The sequence below is a fragment of the Muscardinus avellanarius genome (genome assembly GCF_963383645.1).
Source record: "Muscardinus avellanarius genome assembly, chromosome: 16".
In the NCBI taxonomy this organism is placed as follows: Eukaryota; Metazoa; Chordata; class Mammalia; order Rodentia; family Gliridae; genus Muscardinus; species Muscardinus avellanarius.
The window spans coordinates 72,461,001-72,486,985 of record NC_137802.1 but is presented as its reverse complement, the minus strand read 5'-3'; the positions used below and the strand labels follow the sequence as shown (position 1 = coordinate 72,486,985).

At 56.1% G+C, this 25,985-nt stretch overlaps 1 protein-coding gene across 1 annotated transcript; it reads right to left on the bottom strand.

The window, feature by feature from the left end:
* Positions 1–9,234: 9,234 nt before the first annotated feature.
* On the bottom strand, positions 9,235–25,094 carry GAA (alpha glucosidase; the record flags this gene model as incomplete). Its single annotated transcript, XM_080713757.1, has 19 exons — positions 9,235–9,294; positions 9,620–9,772; positions 9,943–10,107; positions 10,359–10,508; positions 11,167–11,308; positions 14,103–14,251; positions 14,396–14,547; positions 16,330–16,463; positions 17,292–17,409; positions 18,515–18,599; positions 18,679–18,792; positions 19,577–19,687; positions 21,100–21,231; positions 21,321–21,439; positions 21,510–21,629; positions 21,956–22,052; positions 22,129–22,294; positions 23,006–23,151; positions 24,570–25,094. 19 exons carry the CDS (start codon positions 25,092–25,094, stop codon positions 9,235–9,237), a joined length of 2,838 nt encoding a protein of 945 aa, XP_080569883.1.
* Between the last annotated feature and the right edge of the window lie 891 nt (positions 25,095–25,985).

Here is a 25,985-nt window from a genome sequence, read left to right as displayed (position 1 = left end):
GCGTGCACGTTCCCGTCTGTGTTGCGTGGTCGGCACTGCTGCTGTTAGCATTCTGCTTATTCCGCTCGCCTTCTTTGCAGTTGCGGATCTGATCTGAGTCGGCGCTCCTCTGCTGGGCCGAGCTGCGGCCTGTCCTGCGGTCCTGTCTGGAGATGTTCGGGAGTTGACGAGTTTAGTGTGAGCTCTTCTTCCAGCCGGCCTAGAAGAGCCCTGGGGGTCTCCCATCTTTTCTTACCCACATGTAAATAATGCATTGCTAATTTTTTCATTAAATGTTTAAAAATTCCCCACGAGCTCTTTTGTTTGTTTTTCTCAAGGTGCCACCAGCTTTCTAGTAACTCGCTTGTGGTCCTGGGCGGCCTTCGCTCCGTCGGTCACAGCGCACAGGTCTCGCTCGAAGGGAGGATGGCAGAGTCTTAGCCGTAGACCTGAGCGTGGCAGGCAGCGAGGACTTGAACAGGGTTGTGAGCCAGGCGGTTAATAAGTACACATAGTCACAATTCATCAGTGTTAGCCGGCGTGGTGGCGCACGCTTGTAATCCCAGCATTTAGGAGGCTGCGATAGGAGGATTACGGTTTGAGGCCAGCCTCAGCTACTTAGTGAACTCCTTTGTAATTCACTTAGACCCTGTTTCAAAATAAAGAAAGAAAAATAGGGCTGGGGGTATAGCTCAGAGGTAGAATGCCCCTGGATTCCACCCCCAGTACCATCAAAAAAAAAAAAAAAAATTAGGAAAAAAAATTGGGCTGAGGGTATAGCTCAGAGGTAGAATGCCCCTGGGTTCCATCCCCAGCATTGCAAAAAAAAAAAAAAATTATTCTTCAAGAAGACACTTGGGGAGCTGGGCGTATTGGCACACACTTGTAATCCCAGCATTCGGGAGGTTGATGTAGTAGGATTGAATAGGTTCGAAGCCAGCCTTAACTACTTAGTGAGACCCTGTTTCTAAATAAAGTATAAAATCGGTCTGGGAGTGTAGCCCGGAGGTAGGAAAGCCCCTGGGTTCCACCCCCAGTACCACACACACACAAAAAGACACTTAGGAGTACCCTGCACGGCATGCATCTGGCATCTGATAAGGTCCTAGGAATACATAAAGGCCCTCCGAGCCTGTCCTGGCCCCCGGTAGTATCACATCGCGTGGCTGAAGGGACCTGCGAGGGTACTAATCCTGGACTGCCTAAAGCGCACGTGCCCTCACCAGCCAGGAGTGCTCCGGCTGGCCGGGCCTGGATGGAAGAGGAGACGGCAGGGATTCTCAGGAGCCTGTTGCTGGGTTTGGAGAGGGGTCACGAGCGACGCTCTGGGGCGTCTGGGGGCTGGAAGGACCCTGGTTGATGAGACGCAGGGGCAGATCACGCAGCTCTGCCTGCCGGGACCCCGAGCCTTCCAGGGGAGGATGGCCAGGCCAGGCTGCTGACCACAAATGCTCACCTGGCCAGCTCGGGCCAGGTGTAAGCACGAGAGGACGCTGGCCGGGCACCACGGCTCACAGATGTCTAAACCAGACTGTCCGGGATGTAATCCCATCCATTCAGCAACTTAGCAAGACTCAGAGACGCTGTTTCAAAATTTAAAAACTAGGACTAGCTGGGCGTGGTGGTGCTTACTTATAATCCCAGTACTTAGGAGGCTGAGACTGGAGGATCACAGCCTCAACCATTTAGTGAGGCTCTCAGCAACCTAGTGAGATCCTGTTTCCAAATGAATTGTTCTAGCCGGGCGTGGTGGCACACACTTGTAATCCCTATGCTTGGGAGGCTGAGACAGGAGGATCGCGCAGGTTCGAAGCCAGCCTCAGCTGGCTTAAGAGATCCTATTTCCAAATAAAATATAAAATAGGTCTGACAGTGTAGCCCAGAGGTAGAAGGCCCCTGGGTTCCATCCCCAGTACCACCAAAAACAAAACAAAACAAAAACAAAAAATAAATTGTTCTGGGAGCTGGGTGTGGTGGTGCACACTTAATCCCAGTACCTGAGAGGCTGAGAATACAGAATAGGGCTGGGAGTGTAGCTCAGAGGTAGAATGCCCCTGGGTTCAATCCTCAGTACCAAAAAAAAAAAAAAAAAAAAAAAATCGGTTTGGGGATGTCACTTGGAGGTATAATGCCTCGGTTCAATTCTCAGGACTACACACAAAGATTTTTTAAGGTAGTCGGGCATGGTGGTGCACGCTTATAATCCCAGCATTCGGGAGGCTGAGACGAGGATCGCGGTTCGCAGACAGCCTCAGCTACTTAGTGAGGCCCTATGCAACTCAGTGAGACCCTGTTTCAAAATAAAGAATAAAAAATAGGGCAGGGGGTGTAGCTTGGAGGTCAAATGCCCCTGTGTTCCATCCCCAGACCTGCAAAAAAACAAAAATTTTAAGGTCTTTGCCCATCAACTGTCTTAACGTCAGACTAGTGCCATGCTTGTTATTTGTCATTGTGGTTAAGGGTTAGCTCATGGGATGCTCATTTTGTCTTTAATAACGCCCTCAAAGCCAGGCATGGTGGCACATGCCTGTAATCCCAGTACTTGGAGGCTGAGAAAGGAGGTTCGCAGGTTTGTGGCCAGCCTCAGTTACTTAAGTGAGACCCCATTGCATGAAGGCAACGGAGGGACTGGACTCTAATCGCGTTTGCCCCGAGTGGCTGGCGGCCTGCACGGGCTGCGCCGCGGGCGTGGGGGCTGCAGCTTGTCCCACACTCGGGGTCCTGCCCTTCCCACACCCCACTGTGGTTTGCGCCCTCGGCTCCTGACAGGTCGCGCCAGGTTCAGGGCCTGTGGAGCAGCTCAGGTGACCGCGCTACCCACGCGGGTCCTGTCTGCACAGCCAGGTTTTACTGCTTGACCCATGTGTGGACCCTGCTTACCCTCTGCCCTCACCGCCGCAGCCCGGTGCGGTGGTTTTCCAGTCTCCTGGAGCTGGGGGTCTTCCTTATAGCGCCTTTCAGGAATAAGGTCCACGGGCCCCATGGTGACCACCAGAGGGCTTCTCTGCAGGTGGCATGCATTTTTGTTTTTTTCTGTACTAGGGATGGAACCCAGGGGCATTCTACGTCTGAGCTACACCCCAGCCCTATTTTTTATTCTTTATTTTGAAACAGGGTCTCACTGAGTTGCAAAAGGCCTCACTAAGTAGCTGAGGCTGTCCACAAACTGAGATCCTCCTGTCTTAGCCTCCCAAATGCTGGGATTACAAATGTGTGCCACCATGCCTGGCTTCAATCGCTAATTAAGAAAAAAAAAATTGAAAAACAAGGAAGATGGCGACCAATCTCCATTACCACAAAATCAGCACCTTTCATAGCCAGAAAACACCATCACCAGAGAAACAAAAAAATCACCAGGCTCCAGAGAGAAAGCGGACTGAGAACAGAGCTCAGAGCCACAGAGGAGATACACCGGCCTCACGCCCGAGGACGCGGCAGCAGCGCCATACTGCCGGCGGCAGCGGCAAGTTCACCGGACGGCTACAGCAAGCCGAGGTGAGCCGCTGCGGAACAGCCAAGCGGGATTTTTCAGCGCAGGGAGCATCTAAAGCTCCCAGTGGCTGAGCTCAGCACACGCTTCAGGGACTCAGAGTGGAACTCAAAACCAAGAAGAAATACACCAGCCTCACGGCCGAGGGCGTAACAGCGGTGCCATATTGCCTCCGGCGGCAGCAGCAGCGAATTCACCGAGTCCACGACAGCTACATCTGCGAACTCAAGAACAGTGAGTCAAATTGCGGGCCACAGAGGAGAAATCCCAGTACTGTACTCCCTGGGACTTGACCCAGTGGGGGAGTGGCGGTGGCAGAGATATCACACCATAGGAGAACATGCAACCTGGCACCCCCCACAGTCTAAAGCAGCCTCTATCGACTCCCTGGGTCGGAGACTCTGTGATACAACCCAGTAAAGGAGTAGTGGGGTCAGAGATACTACTGACTCGAGATCCAGAGCACCTTAAGTGAAGTCATAGTGACTCAAGGGAAGAACCCAGAGAAGGCACAAACTTCCGAAATCACAGGAAAGAGGAATAACACTGGAGCAATGAATGCCCACAACATCAGAACCCGATAAAACAGAAAATCAGAGATTTCTAGAAGATCAAATCAGGAAAATAACTGTAGAAATAATAGAGGTGCTTCGAAAAGAACTCAGAGAGAGCCAAAAAGAGATAAAGGATGCAATTAATGAAGTAAAGGCCTCAATTCAAAGCACAAACAACCGATTAGACCACATGGAGAACAGAATCTCGCTCTTAGAAGAAGATCATTCCAAAAATGAACGCATAGTTTCTAATCTAGAAAAAAATATCCGACAGCAGGAATCTGACATTGAAGAAATATAGGCCCATCTTAAGAGAGCTAACCTAAGAATAATTGGAATAGAGGAGGGAAAAGAAAGTGAAACCAAAGGGATCAACAATCTCTTCAAGGAAGTAATAGCAGAAAATTTTCCAAACATAGAGCAAGAGGTTGATACACAGGTCCAGGAAACTTATAGAACTCCCTTTAGACAGGATCGGAGAAGAGGATCCCCACGCCACATAATTGTCAAAATGACCAATGTGGAAGCCAAGCAGAGAATCTTAAAGGCAACAAAAACAAAGGGCCAAGTGACATTCAGAGGCAAACCAATTAGAATCACTCCAGACTTCCCAAACCAAGTCATGAGAGCCAGAAGGGCGTGGAGTAACATATTCCAAACTCTGAAAGAAAACAACTTCCAGCCAAAAATCTCCTACCCAGCAAAACTTTCTATCAAATTAGATGGAGAAATAAGAAGCTTCCATGACAAACAGAAACTGAAGGAATTTATGTCTTCAAAACCAGCACTAGAGAAAATACTCAAAGAGATTAACTACAAAGAAGAAATAGGTAACACACACCAGAACCAGAGAAATAAGATTTTTCCATCCAACAGACAACTAAGATTGGTTATCTGTGGAGATTCATTATTTATGTTAGTCTTTTACCTATCTCTAAATTGTATTGTTATCCTTTATTGTTAATTTTTAGGATTTCTAGTTGGAATATTAATATACCTTCAGATATAGCATTTGGAAATATTTTATCCAATTCTATTAGTAACTTTTAACTCTGTTTACATTGTCTTTGGATATACAATTTTTTTTATTTTTTTAGGGAGTTTATATACTCTTCTGTTGCCTGTGCCATTGAAATCATATCCAAGAAATCACTGCCAATTTCAATGTTGTGAGGTTTTATGACCCAGATTTTCTTCTAAAAGTTTATAGTCTTAAGATTTATATTTAGGTCTTTTATCTATTTTGAGTTAATACTTGTATATGGGATTAGGTAAGGGTCCAATTTTATTCTTTTCCATGTAATTATTATTTTTCAACAATATTTAGTTAAAAGATTATTATTTCCACCACCAAATGTTCGTGGAAACCTTGTCAAAAATAACTTGACAATATAGGGAAGAATTTAGCTCTAGGCTTGTATTTAACTCCAATGGTTTATATATCTGCCTTTAGAACAGTACTACACTGCTTCAATTATTGTAGCTTTATATGGTTTGAAATCAGAAAATATATATCTTCTAGCTTTGTTCTTTTTCAAGATCGTTTTTGGGTATCTAGAATCCATATTCCATATTAGGATAGATTTTTTTCTGAAAAATAAATATATAAATATATGATAGTTTTACCTAAAAAAATAGAAAAAAAATATTCTCTGGTAAGAAAGAAAGCAAAAAGAAATATTGAAATGTTATCTTTAAGTCATCAAAAGCTTGGTATCAGACAAATGAAACTGTTATGTGAGATTATCATTTTTAATTTTGGATAAATTGCTATAATACTAGATGTCAACCACTAAGCCAAGCATGGGAAGGAGGGATGGGGAGAGAATGGGGTGGGGATCGGGTGGGGGCTGACTGGGCGATGTGTGCATGTATGTCTACAAAAGCTTGTATCCCACTATGATGTATGAATACAGTGTACCAATTAAAAAAAAAAAGAAAGAAAAAGAAAAAAAAATCCAGCCGGGTGTGGTGGCGCACGCTTGTAATCCCCGGGCTTGGGAGGCAGAGACAGGAGGATTGTGCAGGTTCGAAGCCAGCTTTGCTGGCTTAAGAGACCCTGTTTCCAAAAATAAAAATATAAAAATAGGTCTGGGAGTGCAGCCCGAAGGCAGAAGGGTTCCATCCCCAGTACCACCAAATAAATAAATAAATAAATATAATAAAAATTCAAAGCCAGGCATGGTGGCTCACACTTGTAATTCTAGCATCTGGGAGGCTGACAGGAGGATCACAGTTTGCAGGCAGCTTCAGCTACTTAGTGAGGCCCTTTGCAACTCAGTGAGACCCTGTTTCAGAATAAAGAATAAAAAACAGGGCTGGGGTGTAGCTCAGAGGTAGAATGCTTCTGGGGTCCATCCCCAGACTCCCCCCCCCCCCCCCGGCCAAAGAAATTCAGACTCCAGCTTCTAGATCCAGCTCTCAGAAGCCGAGGGGAAGAAGGGGTAGCTACGTAACTGGTACTCCACAGGGGGAAGCTGGCCCAGCCCAGGACTGGCCACACAACCTGCAGGGCCTGGCACAGCACGCGAGGGCCTCAGCCCCTCAGGAGTACTTACTAAGAATGTCACAGGTGGGCGGTGTGGCCCAGTGGTGGAGGTCTGCCTACCACGCATGAGGCCCTGGGCTCCATCCCCAAAGAAGCCAGCCAGAGACACAGGGAAAGGCGGGGCCAAGCAGCGAAGCCATGTCGCCCTCTCCCCAGCAGAGGGTGCCGGACCGAGTTCCTGGCTGGAGCTTTAAATGTCGTTGAGGTTTGGGGAACCCCGTATCGGGCGTGAGTTTGGGGAGCTGCTGTATCAGGCGTATGCGCAGCTGTCCTGGTTGCTGCCCAGAGGTGGCTGTGGGCTATCTCCTGCTATGGGGTTCTCGGTGTGGACCATCGTGGGAGGGGACCTGTCCCTCTGCCTTTCCCCACCCCCACCTCACCTCTTCCCGCTCAGACACGTTGCGCCGCCTTCTCGGAGGCACCAAGCTCCTCACGGGCCTCCTGATGCCCCACAGGGAAGGGCCAGGTCCTGGGGAGGGTGCAGCCATGGTCGCCCCGCAGGGCTGGGGTTGGCCCAGGTGAGGACTCCGATGCCAGCCAGCCAGGCAGTGGCTGCCTCACACCCAGCCCTCCCTGGGCCTAGGGCTAGAGCGCTGGCAGCGGAGGGCGCCCCCACTCCTTCCCCTCCTGCGGTTCCCTGGCACTAGGGGCTTCCTGTGCCCATCACCCCTCGAGGACACACGGCCCAGGGCCACTGTCCAAGCACTTCTCCCCCTTTTGGTCCACACCCCCAGCCCTTTTTATTTTTATTTTTTGTACTAGGGATGGAACCCAGGGACATTTTACCTCTAAGCTATACCTTCAGCCCTATTTTTTATTATTTTGAAACAGGGTCTCACTGAGTTGCAAAGGGCCTAAGTAGCTGAGGCTGTCTGAGAACTGCGATCCTCCTGTCTCAGCCTCCCAAATGCTGGGATTACAGGCGTGCGCCACCACGCCCGGCTCCCTTTTTATCTTGAAACAGGGTCTCCCTAAGCTGGGGAGGAGCTGAGTTGCTGACCCTGGCCTCAAATCTGACCCTCCTGTCTCAGCCTCCCAAGTACTAGGATTACAGGGGTGCACCACACCTGGCCTGCGTCTATTGTGTGTGCGTTGTACTAGGGATCAAACCCAGGGGCATTCTACCTCAGGGCTACACCCCCAGCCATATTTTATTTTTGTGTGGATTTATTTTTGCTGTGGATTGAACTCAGGGGCATTCTACCTCGGGGCTGCACCCCGGCCTTATTTCTTTACATTTGGAAATGGGCTAAGTTGCTGAGGCTGGCTTCAAACCTGTGATCCTCCTGTCTCACAAGAACTGGGATTACAGGCATGTGCCACCACACCCAGCTTATTTTGACAGTGTCTCACCAAGTTGTGGCGGGCTCACTAAATTGCTGAGGCTGGCTGTGAAACCTGCGATCCTCCTGTCTCAGCCTCCCAAGTACTGGGATCACAAGCATGTCACCACCTGGCCTATTTTCTGTTTGGAAACAAGGTCTCAGCAGGTGGCTGAAAGTTTCACTTCAGTGCTGAGTTTTCCTTGAACCTGCGATCCTCCTGTCTCAGCTGCCCAAGCACTGGGATTACAGGTGTGTGCCACCGTGCCCGGCCTGCCTCTGTCTGCTTAAAGCCACTGCGGCCAGGATGAGGGGCTGAAGTGGCATCCTCTTACCACGTGACTGCCTGGCCCAGGGGACTTGACCAAAAGGAGCCCTTACAGGCACAGTGGCAGGTGGGCTGGACCCTGGCCAGGAAGGCTCCTTCTGCTCCTAAGGATGTTCCCATGCCTCCTGAGACGGGCTCTGGGCCCCCAGGCAGCAGCACCCCAGGGCCCTTGGTTCCTTGAGGCCCGAGGCCGGCACTAGGCTGCGGTCTCTTCAGCCCCATCAACTCCAGTGATGGGAGCGGCTTCGAGGTGTCTGTCCAGCTCGTGATGGCGACTTCTGGGCCATGACCTCAACACGGGCTCCCTTTCCTCTCTTCCGGCTTGCTGGGCCCAGATATACCCCTCCTGTCACCTGGGGACGATCTCTGCCTCTGCCCAAGGGCGAGGCCGCACTGCTGGAGCCCCCCTGAAGACTTTGTCCACAGCCCTGCAGGGAGTGTCTCGGGACAGTGGGGGCCGTCTGGGTGGTGGGTCACGAGGCCGTGTGGGGCCGTGACATGCCGTGGGGACAGGGAAGGTGCTGGCTGGGGGCAGGTGGCAGGCGGGGGCATCTGCACGCGGCTGCTAACTCTTGTGGCCTTGAACAGTCCCTCCACCCCAAACCCCCAAACAGCAGCTCAGTTCCCAGTGCCCCTTTTATTAAAATAATTGCACTTCTAAGCTTTCCGAGTCCTTTGAACCAGCGGTCCCCCTCAGGTCACAGCTGCGATCACCCTGCGGCCTGGCCTCAGCGCGGGGGCAGCGTCCCGTCTGCCTCTGCCACAACACCTTCTGTGACGTCAAGGGCCAGGCGGCTGGGGGAGGCTGACGCTACACGCCCGTGACAGGCGGCGGAGGCTGGCCTCCCGTACGACATTCCTAATACAGCAGCCGACACGAACACGGCAACCAGGAAATCGGGGAGAACTCTGAGACGGGGGGGGGGGGCAGCGCCAGGCCCGGAGCCGCCTTGCTGGGGCCGCGGGTCTGCCTGGCCCGGCCGCTGGCCTTCATGTGTAACGGCCGCTGCCCGCTAAGTCCAACTGATACGAAACTGCTCTCCCATGGACAGCGAGACAGGGATGGCCAGGGTCTGCAAGAGAGAAGAAGTGGTGGAGACAGGCACCTGGACGACAGCGTGGCCCGCTGCCAGGAGGGCGCCCGAGGGTCTAGAGGACACGGCCGGCCCCGGCACTCGGCACAGGCGCCTCTGGAGAAGGGGTGCTGACTCGGCAGCTCTCGGCTGCCATTGCTACTCTACTCAGTGTGGACTGGGGGGCGAGGTCCCACCCAGCCCAGGGCCAGGGCCCTCTCCACCCCAGCCTTCCTCCCAACAGCCTGTTCATGACCGGAGCCGGGCAGCACCAGGTCACCGGGACGCTCGGCACCTCCTGCCCGTTCCCAGCTGGCCCTCTTGCCTTGGTGTCGGGGCTGTAGGTGAAGTTGGGGACCGGGACGCCATTGGAGAGGACCTGCTGGGGGGCCACGTCCACCCCCAGGACGGCCACCTGCTTCAGCTGTAGGCTGGCCCCCTCGCTGCTCACGTGCACCAGCTCATTCACGACGGAGCTCTGGGCCAGACAGAGATGGGAAGAGACCACGGTGCTGTCAGCAGGCAGCTGGCGGAGGGCCCAGCAGACAGGGCCTGCACCCGCACCCCAGGCCATGACACCCGTGCCGACCCTGGGGGCCTGGCAGATGCCAGGCTGGGCCCCTCGCCGGATCGGAACCCGGGACTCACGTTCCTGGCCAGGAAGGTGACCTTCGTGTAGGCCCCTCGCTCCAGCACTCCCAGGCTTTCCCCGTCATCCCAGAACAGCTCCCCGCGGGCCTCGCCGTTGGCATTCAGGGCCACGGCCAGGGCCATGGGCTGCTTGCGGGACTCTGTGGTTGTGAGGCCGGGGCCCTGGGGAGGGAGTGGACACATGTCATAGCTCTGACCCTGGGAGGCCTCCAGGCTGGAGTGCCATGCTGGCACGGCTCTGGCTGCCAGAAGCAGGGTCTCAGGACAGCCTCAGGCACTACCCCTGTCCACCAGGGGCCGGCCCGACAGAGTGTCCAACAGACGCCTGAGGGACAGCAGGCTATGCCCAGCACCTGCCCCCTTGAGGCCTGCCACCTGCGTCCACACCTCCACTCAGACCCCGGTGCGGGTACCTGCAGGGGCACGATGTACCCAGCCCGCAGGTGCACGTTGATGGTGTCCAGCGGGGCCGGCAGAGTCACCCACTGCCCCTCACTGTGGATGGCAGGGCTGGGGGGTGCCGGAGCCACAGCAGGGAGGCTGCCGAAGAAATCCACTGGCACCTGGAGGGAGGCGGCATGTCAGGAGCCCCAGCGGTGCCCCAGCCCCACACCACATCAAGACCTGTGTTCCTGCCCGGCATGGTGGCGCATGCTTGTAATCCCCGCGCTTGGGAGGCCGAGACAGGAGGATCGCACAGGTTCAAAGCTAGCCTCAGCTATGCAGCGAGGCTCTCAGCTACTTAGTGAAACCCTGTTTCCAAATAAAATATAAAATAGGTCTGGGAGTGTAGCCTGGAAGTAGAAAGCCCCTGGGTTCCATCCCCAGTACCACACACACAAATGTGTTCGTCTCCCAAGGGCTCCGTGAGAGGCCCAAAGGGCCCAGCAGCAACAGGCTGGGTGCGGCCTCCGGCCACTGCGGCGCTCTCTGCAGGGACCCAGACGTTTGCCTGGTGGGAGAGCCGGAGGGGCCTGGACGCAGGGCCCCGGCCGGGGCCGGTCAGGGAACGCCCAGCTGAGCCAGCCCCAGCAATGGCTCTGGCCCCGGCAAGTTCCCCACTCAGGCTGCTTCCTCATCAGGATAAAGGGGTCACCGCGGGACACTGACGGCTGCTGTGTGTGCGCGGCTCGGGCTCGGTACGCAGCCAGGACTCCAGGTGCGGTGGGAAATGTTCCAACGTGCCGCACTGGCAGCCGGGTTTGCGGTCCCGGGACTCACCGTCTGAAGGTCGTACCACGTGCCCGAGGGGAAGTAGCCGGCCACTTGGGTCTTCCCAGGCTCCAACACCGGCGTGATGAGAAGTGCCTCCCCCCACAGGAGCTGCCGGTCCACGGGCCAGGTGCGGGGGTCCTCGGGGAACCTTCACGGAGGGATGGGCGTGTGGGCCTGGGTGTGCGGGCACCCACAGGGAGGGCCAGGGAAAGGAGCCAGAATTCCTGTCTCTGGAGAGCTCGAGGAGCCAGGACTAGGTGGCACAGGGCTGGGCCACGCTAGAGCCTAAAATAACCCTGCCCCCCGCCCCACACGATGCGGGGGCAGCCCGAGCCCAACACTGGAGTCCGGTGTCGAGAATCAGGAATCAGGAACCCTCTCCACAAGCCCACAGCCAAAGGCAATTATCATTAACACCATTAACATCCTCTGAGCTACACTCCCAGCCCTGCTTTATTTTTTAATGTTTGTTTGTTTGTTTGTTTATTTATTTACAGTACTGGAGATAGACCCAGGGTACATTCTACCTCCAAGCTACACCCCCCAGCCCTATTTTTTATTCTTTATTTTGAAATAGGGTCTCACTGAGTTGCAAAGGGCCTCACTAAGTAGCTGAAGCTGTCCACGAACCTGGATCCTCCTGTCTCAGCCTCCCAAATGCTGGGATTACAAGCGTGCTCCACCACACCCGGCTTCAGCAATTTTTTTGTGTGTATGTGGGTCTGGGGATGGAACCCAGGGGCATTTGACCTCTGAGCTACACCCCCTGCCCTATTTTTTATTCTTTATTTTGAAACAGGGTCTCACTGAGTTGCAGAGGGCCTCACTAAGTGGCTGAGGCTGGCTTCGAACCGCGATCCTCCTGTCTCAGCCTCCCGAATGCTGGGATGACAGGCGTGCGCCACCGCGCCTGGCTATTATTTTTTATTCTGAAGTTGGGACTCACTGAATTGCTGAGCCTGGCTGCGAACCTGCGGGCCCCCTCAGCCTCCCGAGTGCTGGGGTTACAGGTGTGCGCCACCACCGCACCCGAGCGGCCCCGCACCCGAGCGGCACATTCATTTTAATTTTTTTGCTGTTAAAATCTGTATTTTAAAGCCGGGCGTGGTGGGCACGCTTGTCATCCCCGCGCTTGGGAGGCGGAGACGGGAGATCGCACGGGTTCGAGGCCAGCCTCAGCTACTTAGGCTCTCAGCAACTTAGTGAGACCCTGTTTCCAAATAGAATAGAAAATGGGTCTGGGAGTATAGCCCGGAGGTAGAAAGCCTCTGGGTTCCACCTCAGTACCACCAAAAAAAAAAAAAAAAAAATCTGTATTTTAATATTTTGTTTGTATTCAGAGATTTTAATTTTTTTCTGTCCTTTTCAACAGTTTTATTTTCTTTTTCTGAATTAAACCTTTACTCCCTTTGTTCTGATGCTTAGAAAGCCCTCCCCCTTAGAACATTGGTAAACGGTCACTTTTCCCTTCTTGTGGAATTTTCTAGAGCTTTATCTTTCGCACTGTAACACGGAACCCATCTGGAACTTACCTCCCAGCAGGAGGGGAGATAAACCCATCTGTACCCGAACTAAGGAATGACCTTTCTACCTGAGAATCCTTCATTCACTGATTGAAGATGCCCTATTTATTCATTCATTCATTTATTTATTTTTGGTACTGGGGACCAAATCCAGGGGCATTCTACCTTTGAGCTAAACCCCCAGCCCTTTAAAAAAAAATATATATATATATATATATTTTTTTTTTCTTTCTTTTTGGTGGTACTGGGGTTCCCTTTTACCTCCGGGCTACACTCCTAGACCTATTTTTTGGTATATATTTTTATTTGGAAACAGGGTCTCTTGAGCCAGAGAGGCTGGCTTCGGACCTGCTCGATCCTCTTGTCTCCGCCTCCCAAGCGCGGGGATGACAAGCGTGCACCACCATGCTCGGCCTAGTTTTTGTTTGTATTTGGAAACAGAGTCTTGCTAAGTTGCTGAGGCTGGCCTTGAACCTGGAATCCTTCAGTCTCAGCCTCCAAAGTCCTGGGATTACAGGCTTGCATCCCCGCACCCAGCTCCTTTTGATTTATTAAGGTAACTAACTCCTTTGCAAGGCTGAGACAAGAGGATTGTAGGTTTGCGGCTAGCATCAGGAATTTAGCGAGACCCTATTGCCAAATAAAAAATAAAACTGGGTTGGGGTATAACCTCTGGCTTCAATCCCTAGCATTCAAAAAAAAAAAAAAAAAAAGTAACTCCTTTGTGTATTAAAGTCCTGCTTGGGGAAACTGACTGTGTGTGTGTGTGTGTCTCTTTTTTTTTTTTTTAACAGAACAGGGGATTGAACCCCAGGGGCATTCTACCTCCAAGCTACACCCCCCCCCTTTTTTTTTTTTTGGTGGCACTGGGGGTGGAACCCAGAGTCTTTCTACCTCCCAGCCCTATTTTATATTTTATTAGAAAAAAAAAACAGGGTCTCACTAAGTTGCTGAGAGCCTCACTAAGTGGCTGAGGCTGGCTTCGAACCTGTGCGATCCTCCTGTCTCAGCCTCCCAAGCGCGGGGATGACAAGCGTGCGCCACCACGCCCGGCTCCTAGTCCTCTTTTTTCTTTATTTTGAAGCAGGGCTTCACTGAGTTGTGGAGGGCCTCACTAAGTAGCTGCTGCTGGCCGTGAACCGCGATCCTCCGCCAGCCCAGCTTTATCAGTCACACCCCTTCCCCGCCCGGCAGGATGGGTCGGTACTCACAGTTCATGTGGGCTTTTCCAGATCCCCGATGCCTGGCACTGAGTTGTGATCTGGGGGCACCTTGGTCTCACTCAACTGCAACTCGCTCAGGTCCCGGGAACATGGCCCGAGATGAGACGGGGCTGCCCACCCCACCACGGTGCGGGTAGTTCCTGGCCAACTCCCGCTCGGGCACGTATGAATCACGCTCCCCACCATGGACACTCACTCCAGGAAGAGGGGCCGGGCCACGGTCTCCCCCCTGACGTGGGCAGCGTGGAAGAGCGTGTAGAGGTGGGGCAGCAGAGCGTAGCGCAGGGCGAAGGCCCTCCTCATGGCCTGCTGGGCCGTCTCGCTGAACCTGTAGGGCTCCTGAGGCTGTGAGGGTGGGGGTGGAGGAGGTCTCAGAGAGTGTCCACCCGTGGGCCCGGCAGCCCCTTCACCGGCATGGAAGGACGGCCGGGAGGTATTTGCTGGGGCAGGACCTCCGGGGGTGGGGTGGGGTGGGGGTGCCGACCATACCAGGCTGTGCAGGTCGTTGTGGTTTCGCATGAAGGGGTAAAAGGCCCCCAGCTGCGTCCAGCGCACACAGAGCTCCTCCGACGTGTTGCCCAGGAAGCCGCAGATGTCCGCCCCAACCAGGGGCACCCCTAGCAGGTTGAACTGCAGGATTTCTGGGAAGATGGAGGCAGACGGGCCTCAGGTGCTGAGCGGGGCCAGCGCGGGCCGAGGAGCCTTCGGGACAGGCCTGCTAAGCAGGTTGGAGGTGTAGGCCCCTCCACACGCCCCACCCAATGACTGTCGGGACCATGTTGACTTGTGCTCTTCCGTTTGGGGTCAGCGGTCCTGTCCCTGCCACGTGGATGGCTTCCTGACACCCGGGTGTGCAGAGCAAACCAGACCCCTGTACGGCTGACCTGTGTCTCTGAAATGGTAAGCTGGAGTCTTTTTTTTTTTTTTTACGGGTCTGGGGATGGAACCCAGGGGCATTTGACCTCCGAACTGCAACCCCTGTTTTAATTTTTATTCTTTATTTTAAAACAGGGTCCCACTGAGTTGCAAAGGGGGTAAGTAGCTGTCCACAAACCACGATCCTCCGATCTCAGCCTCCTGAATGCTGGAATTGCAAGTGTACGCCACCACACCTGGCTAAGTTGGAGTCTTGAATCCCGGAACGGGTGAATTTGTGGCCTTATTTGGAAATAGGGTCTTTGTGGAGGCAGTCAAGCTAAGACGAGGTTCTCAGGGTGGGCCCTAATCTGATGGGACTGGCATCCGTATCATAGAAAGTGGCCCAGGGCTGAGACGGAAGCCGGGATGTGGAGCCAGGAGAGGAGGGAGTTGGGCTGCAGGGGAGCACGGCTCCGCCCACACCTCCGTCCGGGTCCGCTCCAAACCTGTCACAGGCCAATTTCTGCTGCTTAAGCCCCGGGTTGTGCTCTTGTTCTGTAGCTCTGGGACACTGACAGAGAACCCGGGGGGAGCCAGAGACCCCCTATGACTACTGCTGTGACTGCTACGGGGTAGGTGGGTTCAAAGGCCGCTCATCCAGCCCAGGGCCAGCCCCCCCACACACATACACTGGGCCCATTCTTCTGAGCAGCCAGGACCCCAGGATGGGACCTGGGTGGGACGGGCCAGCCCAGGGCCTGGGGACGTTCTCTGGGTGGCACCGTGTCGTGAGACCTGCACAGCCTCTGCACAGCAGACTCGGCTCACGAGAACTCAAATCCAAGACCAGAGGGGTGCAAGTCGCACCAGCCTCAGCTCTGCAGGGCCTGGCCTGCCATGCTTGCCCTGAGTGGGAAGCGGCTGACTGGGAACAGGGGCATCCTGCCCCTTCTAGAAGGGGTTCACTTCTTCCAGAGCTGGGCTAGGCCGCACCCCAGGGCTTGTGAGTCCACACACTATGCACACGAGGCCCCTGCGGGTCAGACAATTCCGAGGCCATCGGGACTCCGGCGAGGCCCTTCGCAGCTGCCTGTGCTGCGGCCCGGGCTCCCCTCCCTCCATAACCTGTTCTTTAGGGCTCCGGAGCCACTTCCAGGGCTTACGTGGGTCAACCGCCCCAAAGCTCCAGGAGCAAAGGCCAGATTTCTCTTTGCAGGTGGAGCTGAGCCCTGAGCGGGGCACATGGCTGGCGGTCCTCCCCGGGCTCCGGGGTCCTGCAGCTCAGGATTACGAAAGGCAACACTGCAACCGTGTTTTAGACAGTGGCCTGGGAGAACGAGACAGAGCCACCCAGGAGGGAGGGGCCGCGGGGAGCTGGCCCGCACAGCCGAGTGGACACACACAGGTGTGAAGGAGCCAGAGGGCCGCGCACCTGCGACTTGGCCGCGACCCGCGCTCACAGCAGCACCTGATCTCTGCTGAGCCACGGTGCACCTGGCTCCAGGCCACGCTGCCCCGAGGGCCCCAGGCTCACCTGTGAGCAGCCCCTTCCACCAACCCCTCACCTGGCACAGAAGAGGAAAGCTGCTCCCAGCTGCTCCACACGTCCCCGGTCCAGTGGCCGGCGTATCGACCGTGCCCAGCGAAGGTCGAGCGGGAGATCACAAAGGGCCGCGCGCCCCGAGCCTTCGCCAGGGCCCTGGGTGGGGCGGGGACACACAGCGCTGTGTGGAGCGGGCTCACTCGGGAACCCTGGCCGCCCGTGGCAGCGGACCAGCAGCCACAGGAGAGGCCAGAGCTGGGAGAATCCCGTGGCTGGAGAGGGACCACGGCCTGTGTCTTCGGTGCCCCGGCCGCACCCATCGCCTACAGCTCAGCCAACGGCCCGGCCTTGAGAGTCACTGGGTCCCAACGCTGCCTACCATTTAGTTTTTTGGTTTTTTTTTTCTTTTGGTACTGCAATTGAGTGTGGGTTGTTCTACCTCTGAGCTATGCCCTCAGACATTTATTTATTTATTTATTTATTTATTTATTTATATACTGGGGTTTGAATCCAGGGGCATTTTACCTCCGAGCTACACCCCCAGCCCTATTTTTTATTCTTTATTTGAAACAGGGTCTCACTGAGTTGCAGAGGGCCTCACTAAGTAGCAGTGGCTGGCCGCAAATTTATAATCCTCCTGTCTCAGCCTCCCAAGTACTGGACAAGCGTGCACCACGCCTGGTTCTTTTTTTTTATTTCTTAGTTTGAAACAGAGTCTCACTAAGTTACTAAGGGCTCTGCCATGTTGCCAAGGCTGGCCTCGAACCTACACTCCTCCTGTGTCAGCTCCCAAGCACTGGGGTGGCAGGGGCACTCCACTGCTCCCAGCTCTCCCATCCAGTGAACACCAGAATGCACCAGGCAAGAAGCAGGTGGGGCAGCAGGGGCTCCACTGGGGTGCTCAGCTTCCTGCTGGGCCTGCTCAGGGTGGTCCCGGCCTCCTCCCCTCCCTGTTCCCGCCCACAAGCCCCAGGGAGGCCTCACCTGTTGGAGGCGATGGCCTCTGTCAGGCCGTACAGGTTGTGCAGGTTGTAGTGTGTGGACAGGAACTGATGGCTGGAGGCGCAGATGGTGGCTGCCTGCAAGGTCCCGCCCACCACGCCTGGAGGGGAGGGGGCTGGTTTCCATGGAGTGTTCTCCAGGGGCTGGGGGTCTAAGGTGCCCACTTCTCCCCCACACCCCAAGAGCCCCTGTGCAGGCCGCTGCTTCCCGAGACTCAGTCCCCAAAAGCACAGCCCAAAGCACCCTGTCCGTTTGGCCTGGTGCCCTCCCTGGCTCATGGCAGAGGTCCTTAGGACCTGGAGCACGCCCCTGTGCTGTCCCCAAAGACATGACAAAGTGGGTGCCACACCTGGCCTTTGGGAAACCTCAGCCTTTATTATTATTACTACTACTATTATTATTGTTATTATTACTTCTGTGGTACTGGAGATTCAACCCAGGGGCATTTTACCTCCAAGCTATACCCTAGCGCTATTTATTTATTTATTTATTTATTTATTTTTTGGTGGTACTGGGGATGGAACCCAGGGGCCTTCTAACTTTGGGCTATACTTCCAGACCTTTTTTATATTTTATTTGGAAACAGGGTCTCTTAAGCCAGCTGAGGCTGGCTCTGAACCTGCGTGATCCTCCTGTCTCAGCCTCCCATGCCCAGGGATTACAAATGTGCGCCACCACGCCCGGCATTTTTTTTTTTTTTTTTTTTTGGTGGTACTGGGGGTGGAACCCAGAGGCTTTCTACCTCCGGGCTAAACTCCCAGACCTATTTTATATTATATTTGGAAACAGGGTCTCACTAAGTTGCGGAGAGCCTCACTAAGTAGCTGAGGCTGGCTTCGAACCTGTGTTATCCTCCTGTCTCAGCCTCCCAAGCGTGGGGATTATAAGCGTGCGCTACCATGCCCTGCTCACACCCGGCATTTTTTATTCTTTATTTTGAAACAAGGTCTCACTAAGTTGCAGAGGGCCTCTCTAAGTAGCTGAGGCTGCCTGCGGACCTTCTGATCTACCTTCTCTAGAGAGCCCCCTGCCCCTCCCCTGAAGAGCTGGCTCTGTGGCTGGGTCGGTGTCCTCGCCTCACTCCTCGGGTCCCCTCCCTCCCCATTCCCAGAAGTGAGAGGCCAAGCCTCCAGAGCAGAGGAGGAAGGCCCCAGCTGGGAGCCATGGCCCCGGGCTGCCCCCGACCCCCGGGCAGGCAGGCTCACCTGGCACGTAGGGAGGGTGTTCTAGATCGTTGTCAGGACAGCCATGCTCAGAGCCCCGCACGAAGTTGGACGGTTCGTTCATGTCCTGCAGGAGAGGCCCAGGCTGCAGAGGCTGCGACGGGTCCCTGGAGGCCGGGGGACGCCCAGGGGCCGGGCACACTTACAATCCACATGCCGTCGAAGGGCACCTGGGCGTGGAACTCGGCCACCATGTCCTGCCACCAGTCCAAGGTCTCAGGGTTGGTGAAGTCGGGGAAGGCGGTGGATCCGGGCCACACCTGGAGGACGAGAGGACGGAGTGGGAGGCCCAGTCTCCACGGGCCTGCACTGAGGCCCGTTGCCAGCAAAGTGGCAGCCACACCCAGGCCGTGTCCACGTCAGCAAATCTGAGGGCTGGGCCCGGGGCTGGATGAGCAGCTCAGCCCTGGGAGAGCCGCGGCCGCCCCACACGCACCAGCCAGGGTAAAGGTGGACGTGACAGTGCAGGGCCAGGACCTCGTGGACGCTCATCCAGGACCACACCAGTCAGACCCAGGCCTAAGGCCCCGCAGCTGCACCTGGGACCCTTCTCTGCCTCTCCATCAGCCCCCACCCACCCACCCCCGTTCTGGGCCCAGCCTGGAATGGAGAGGGTGGGACCCCCACCGAGCTCCCATAAGAAGGCTGGTACAGCCAGGTGTGGTGGTGCACGCTTATAATCCCAGTACCTGGGAGGCTGAGACAGGAGGATCTGGGTTCGTGGCTAGCCTCAGCTACTTAGTGAGGCCCTGTTTCAAAATAAAGAATAAATCCTCGAGCTGGGGGTGGAGCTCAGAGGTAGAATGCTCCTGGGTTTAATACTGGCATCACACATACACAAAAGCCCCCCAGAGGCTGGGAAGCCTTGAGGACCAAGGCCTCCCCTGAGCAGAGCTAGGAAAAACCCCTGACCGACAGATTCCTTACAGGGCATGGGGTCAGGAGGCACCGCTGTCACCTGTGACTTGCCCTGCAGGCACACTGGACAGGCGTTTACGGAATGCCCCGCCTTCCCGCTGGCCAGAGCCCTGGGCTCCCGCTTACCCGCCCAATCAGCGGCTGCCCAGTCTCGTTGGTGATGAAAACGCCCCGGCGCAGGCCCTCGTCGTAGGGTCTGTAACTCCCGGCAGGCCCCGAGCTGCTGATGGCGGGGTCCTGGGAGTGAGAGCCACTGGTCAGCGGGATAGGACGGGCGGGAGTGAGCCGCTCGAGAACACATGCACCCGAGCTGCCTGCCCAGCTGTGGAGGCGGGAGGGGCCGGCCTGCGGCCTCCACTTTCACTGGCTCTCCAGAGTTCCTCCAGGGCCATTCATCTTTCCTTTTGAAGTGCAGGGGGGTCAAACTCAGGGCTTTGCACAGCCAAGTACTCTACCACCAAGTCACACCCCCGTGTATGTACGTGTGTGTGTGTGTGTGTGTGTGTGTGTGTGTGTGTGTATGGGATGGAAACCAGGGCATTCTACCTCTGAGCCACACACCCCCCAGCCCTATTTTTTATTCTTTATTTTGAAACAGGGTCTCACTGAGTTGCAAAGGGCCTAAGTAGCTGAGGCTGGCTGCGAACCGCGATCCTCCCATCTCAGCCTCCTGAATGCTGGGATTGCAAGCGTGCGCCACCACACCCGGGTCCTCTTTATACTTTCTTTTGTGAGAGAGTCTTGCTAAGTGGCCCAGACAGATCCTTCTGCCTTGGCCTCCAGAGAGTCACTGGGGTTGCAGACATGCACTGCAGCATTCAGCCCATTTACTTCTTTTATAGGGACTTAAGACAAGAAAAGGCCCGCGTTGCCCTCTGCTGAGTGGCCGCCATGATGCCCTTCAAGGGCGGTGGTGCCGGAGGCGGCAAGGTCCACTAAGTCCAAACCTCTCTGTGCCTGACTCTTCTCCTGAAGGGGTCTCCGTGGAGGGCTGCTGGGTCTTCTCAGTCCCCCCATTCCTACTTCTGGTGCGATGGGGCACAAAATCCCAGCCAGACCACTCCTGAACCGCATCCCTGTCACTAGGTTACACCTCTTTCCCACCTGGCCTGGGAGAGGCAGGCCCAGGAAACACACCCATGTCCAGTGCGCTGGGCCCTTCCCAGTACTCATGGCATCAGCTTGGCTTTAAGGCAGTTCAAGTAACACACAACCCAAAGAATCCCGAGTATGAGACAGGTGTTCAGGTGTTTCCAAGGACCCTTAAACTGGACATCCCTCGGCTGGGCGTGGTGGCGCACGCTTGTCATCCCCGCGCTTGGGAGGCTGAGACAGGAGGATCGCGGTTCGCAGCCAGCCTCAGCTACTTAGTGAGGCTCTCAGCAACTTAGTGAGACCCTGTTTCCAAATAAAGAATAAAAAATAGGGCTGAGGGTGTAGTTTGGAGGTCGAATGCCCCTGGGTTCCATCCCTAGTACCGACAAAAACCCCCAACAAAACCCTGGACATCCGTGGGCAGCGAAGCCTAAGCCCTCAGCCCTCTCCACGTCCTTCAATATCAAGGGACTCAGAAGACAGCCTGGTGACGCGGGAGGGAGGAGGGCACAGTGCAGAGAAGCCACGGGGCGCGCCGCGCAGGGGGTACCCACCACGATCATCATGTACCGCCGGCCGCCTTGGTGAAGCTCACGCACGGTGGCCGGGAAGTCGGCGAAGCCGTCGGTGTTGAAGGTGAAGTCCCTCTGTGCGTCCATGTAGTCCAGGTCGTTCCACTGCACATCCTGCGGCCGTGGCCCAGGGGCCAGCTGGGTGAGGGGCCGTACCAGCCCTGCCCGGGCCCCTCTGCCCCTCTGCCCAGCCCTCCACTCACCAGGGGGAAGTGGGCGCTGGTCATGTTCTCCACCACCTGGCGGACGATGGCGGTGGACGAGTACCCCCAGCGGCAGAGGTGGAAGCCCAGGCCCCAGTAGGGCGGCATGAAGGGGTAGCCTGCAGGCCACACAGTGGTGAGCGGCCGGGGAGGGGGCAGGCGGGGGTGAGGACGGGGAGCAGGCCCTACCCACGACGTCCAGGTACTGCCGCACCACGCTCTTGGGCTCCGGGCCCAGGAAGATGTACACGTCCAGGATCCCTCCTGTCGTCCTCCAGCTAAGGGCCGGGCTGGGCTGCAGGACCACATCTGCAAGAACGGCCTGGGCTCAGGGACAATGAAGCCCCGGAGCCTGGCACCTCACAGAGGGGCCCAAATGCACAGAGGGCGGCCCTGTCCTCTGGGAGCCTGGGAGAGGCCTGGTGGGTGGGTGCGGCCGCCCTGCTGAGCCTGGCTTGCTAAGGAAGGAGGGGCGCAATCACTGGACCCCAGGGTTTTCCTGCCCCCCCCCCCCAGGGGGCACCTAAAGGCAGATCTTGGCAGGGCCCACAGGACCGGTCCTCGGGTAAGACACCTCTGGTGGACCTCAGCCTCTGGGGCCGCCGGGAGACCTGGGCTCGCCCAGGGGGACTCACCCATTGCATTGCTATTCAGCAAGAACACCCCGTGAGCGGAGCCGCTGTCCTCCAGCGACAGGTAGAAGGGGTGTGAGCCGTACAGGTTGGCACTGGGCTGCAACCCAAAGGAGACAGCGGTCAGCCCGCAGCAGCCCACTGCGGCCCAGCCCGCGCTGCCCCGCCCGGCTCACCGTGGGGGCCAGGTCGCGGTTCCAGAGGGTGATCTTGGTCCAGTCGGTGCTAAGCATGAGCGGGCTGAGGTGTTCGGACAGGCCTGTGATGTACCGGGAGGGCAGGGAGGTGGACAGCTGCAGAAACTGGTCGGCGTAGAACAGGGGGGCCACGGTGGTGTTCAGCCTGCGGGGACACCAGGCTTCCTTGCACCCTGGTCATCTCTGCCAGAGGCTGACCACGGGCCAGGCAGCCCGTGAGGCCAAGCGACCTCAGCACCAAGCCAGGGAAAAGAGCCGCCGAGGGCCTCTGCTCCTGGCCCCACCCCACCCTGCCCGGAGCCCCTCCCTCCGCACCTCCTCTGCCCTAGGGCGGGGTTAATAAGTCACCTCCCTCTGAGTTGTCTGAAGACTGAATTAGTGTCTGGACATAGCAAGTAACAGTATTGATAAGTAAGATGAAAATCAAGCCAGGCAGAGGGAGCCCCTGGAGGGGATGCCCGCTCCAGCTTGGACCAGGGCCCCTCGGGCACTACAGGGTGCTGGGTGACATCTGTACCCGTGACACGCTGGGGCAATGGAGCGTCTCCAGACCACCAATGTTTCCTGGGAAAACGACTACCACTGAGAAGCCCCAGCTAGGGGTTCAGGGAGGGCTTCCCTGAGGAGGGGGCTTCTGGGACTCAATGGGGGTGCCATGCCAAGACTCAAGGAGTGTTCTGGGTGGGCCTTGGTGGGCACAGGCTCCGGATGTCCCAGGGACGGGCCAGCAGGGAGTGGGCCGACAGCTGCTCAGAGCCAGGGTGATGGCGTCCAGCTTGTGGGCAGGTCTGCCTCCTCTGGGGCTGGGCCCTGGGGCCTCCTGACCACGCTCACCCAGGGCAGACACACGACTCACAGCACCCGGCCATCCAGCTTGCGGCGCACGATCACCCCAAAGGGCTCCTCCGAGAATTCCACCGTGTAGAGCGGAGATGGGGCCCGGCCGCGGGCTCGCGGGGTGTCCAAGGGCACCTCATAGCGCTTGTTAGCAGGGTCTTTGATCTAGAAGCAGGGACAATGGTGTCTGAGGACCACTGCGGGCAGGGTGGAGCCCTGTGGTCCCTACACTCTGGGGGACACCACTCCAGGATGGTGGTCACTGCAGGCCCCGTGTGGCATGCTGGGAACATGCGCGGTCTGTCCACCTGGAGCTTGGCTTCTTTGTCTATGCAGCTAGGAGACACACACACACACACACACACACACACACACACACACACACATATAGCCCTTCAGGTTGCCGGGTCAAAGAGAGAACACCCAGGAACCTCGAATCTCAGGCAAACAGCAAGGAGGTTTTAAATGAAAGTCTGCCCCAAATATTTCATGAGACATCCTTACATTAAAAACATAAACTCAGGCTGGGCATGGCGGCGCACGCTTGTAATCCCCGCGCTTGGGAGGCGGAGGCAGGAGGATCACACAGGTTCAAAGCCAGCCCCGCTGGCTTAAGAGACCCTGTTTCCAAATAAAAATATAAAATAGGTCTGGAGTGTAGCCTGGAGGTAGAAGGGCTTCCAGGAACCCCAGTACCACCAAAATAAATAAATAAATAAATAAAAATAAAAAACAAAAACTCCAGCCTGGGTTGGAGATGAACACTTATAACCCCAGCACTTGGTGGGGCTGAGACAGGAGGAACCGTGGTTCGCGGACAACCTCAGTTACTTAGGCCCTTCTCAACTCAGTGAGACCCTGTTTCAAAATAAAGGATAAAAAACAGAGCTGGGGTGTAGCTCAGAGGTAGCCCCTGGGTTCCATCCCCAGTACTGAAAAAAAAAAACCAACAAAACTCAAAAGGCCAGGCGTGGTGGCACACGCTTGTAATCCCAGCATTCGGGAGGCTGAGACAGGAGGATCACAGTTTGCAGATAGCCTCAACCCTTAGTGAGGCCCTCCACAACTTAGTGAGACCCTGTCTCAAAATAAAGAATAAGGCCGGGTGTGGTGGCGCACGCTTGTAATCTCCGCAATTAGGAGGCAGAGACAGGAGGATAGCGCAGGTTCGAAGCCAGGTTCGCTGGCTTAAGAGACCCTGTTTCCAAAGAAAAGTATAAAATAGGTCTGGGAGTATAGTCTGGAGGTAGAAGGGTTTCCAGGAATCCCAGTACCACAACAAAAATAAATAAATAAATAAATAAAAATAAAGAATAAAAAATCGGGCCTGGGGGTGTAGCTTGGAGGTAGCACACCCCTGGGTTCCATCCCCAGCACCACGAAAAAGAAATAAAAATAGAAAAACACATAAACTCATTCTCTGTAGATACAGGCTGCTACAGACACTGTGTGTGTGTGTGTGTGTGTGTGTGCGCGTGTGCATGCGTGTGTGAGCTGTCCACGCACACCCTGCGCTCTGCCCCTGCGGGCCTGGCCTGGCGGCGTGCCTGCACCCAGCGCCCCGCCCGCCCCGCGCAGCCCACCGTGAAGCGCAGGCGGCCGGGTGTCTCCAGCAGCACGTCCAGCTGCAGGCGCAGGATGTCCTTTGGGAAGAAGGTAGGGACGGTGCGGGTCAGCGCGGCCGTGTAGCCGGCCTCGGAGGAGCTCAGGTTCTCCAGCCTGTAGCTCGGGTAGCTGGGTGGGAAGAAACACCAAGGCGGCCCCATCGCGGGGCCGCGGGGGCCGCGCCTGGCCGGGACGTAGCAGCAGCCGCGGGCCTCGCACTGAGGCTGGCTGAGGGTCTTGTCCGGGGCACAGTCGAAGCGGCTGTTCGGGGGGACGCTGCACTGTGTGGGCGCTGCTCTGGGCTGGCCAGCGTGCCCGGGCCCGTTGGCTGCCTGCTGGTGGGCGCGAGGCGCCGCCTCTAGTCCTGGGGCCTGGCCATCCAGCTCGCGAGGGACCCCGGGTAAGATGTGGAGCAGGACGTGCCCCAGGAAGGCGGCCGTGGTCAGGGAGATGAGGGCGCAGGCCCCCAGCAGGGGGCGGGAGCAGGGCCACTTCACATTCATGGCTGCTGGCTGGCCACCGGGCAGCGTGGGTAACGCCTGAAGCCTGCGGAGAGAGGGAAGCGGGCTCAGCGGGGCCGGGCCGCAGGAGGGCCTCTGTGGGTTCTCTCTCTCTCTGGAGATGCTGGGATGAACCCAGGGCTTTATGCACGCCAGGCAAGCGCTCTGGCACTCAGCTGCACCCGGGGCTCAGGTGGATTCTCAGTATAGACATTAACCGACTGGCCGGCGGCACCCAGGAGGGGGACGGAGACCAGCCCTGTCCGAGAGCACGGACGCAGGCGAGCACAGAGCTCCTGAGACATGGACAAGCGGGGCGCTGCAGAGATGGGGCGCTGCAGCACTGCACGGACTGACAAGCCGGGCGTGGTGGCGCACACTTGTAATCCTAGCATTTGAGAGGCTGAGATAGGAGGCTGGCTGTTTGAGGACAGCCTCAGCTACTACTTAGTGAGGCCCCTTGCAGCTCAGTGAGACCCTGTTTTAAAATAAAGAATAAAAAATTGGGCCGGGGGTATAGCTTGAAGGTAGAATGCCCCTGGGTGCTGGGATAGATCCCCAGTACCAAAGGGGGGGGGAATATCCCATTGAGAAGTGTTCTAAAATAACAGAAATGTAGCCAGGCATGGTGGCGCACGCTTGTAATCCCAGTACTTAGAGGGCTGAGACAGGTGGATCGGGGGTTTGCAGCCAGCCTCAGTTAATTAGAGAGGTCCTCTGCAACCCTTTGAGACCCTGTTTCAAAATAAAGAATAAAATATCGGAGCCGGGCATGGTGGCACATGCTTGTAATCCCAGCGTTTGGGAGGCTGAGACTGGAGGATCACAGTTCGGGGACAGCCTCAGTTACTTAGTGAGGCCCTCTGCAACTCAGTGAGACCTGGTTTCAAAATA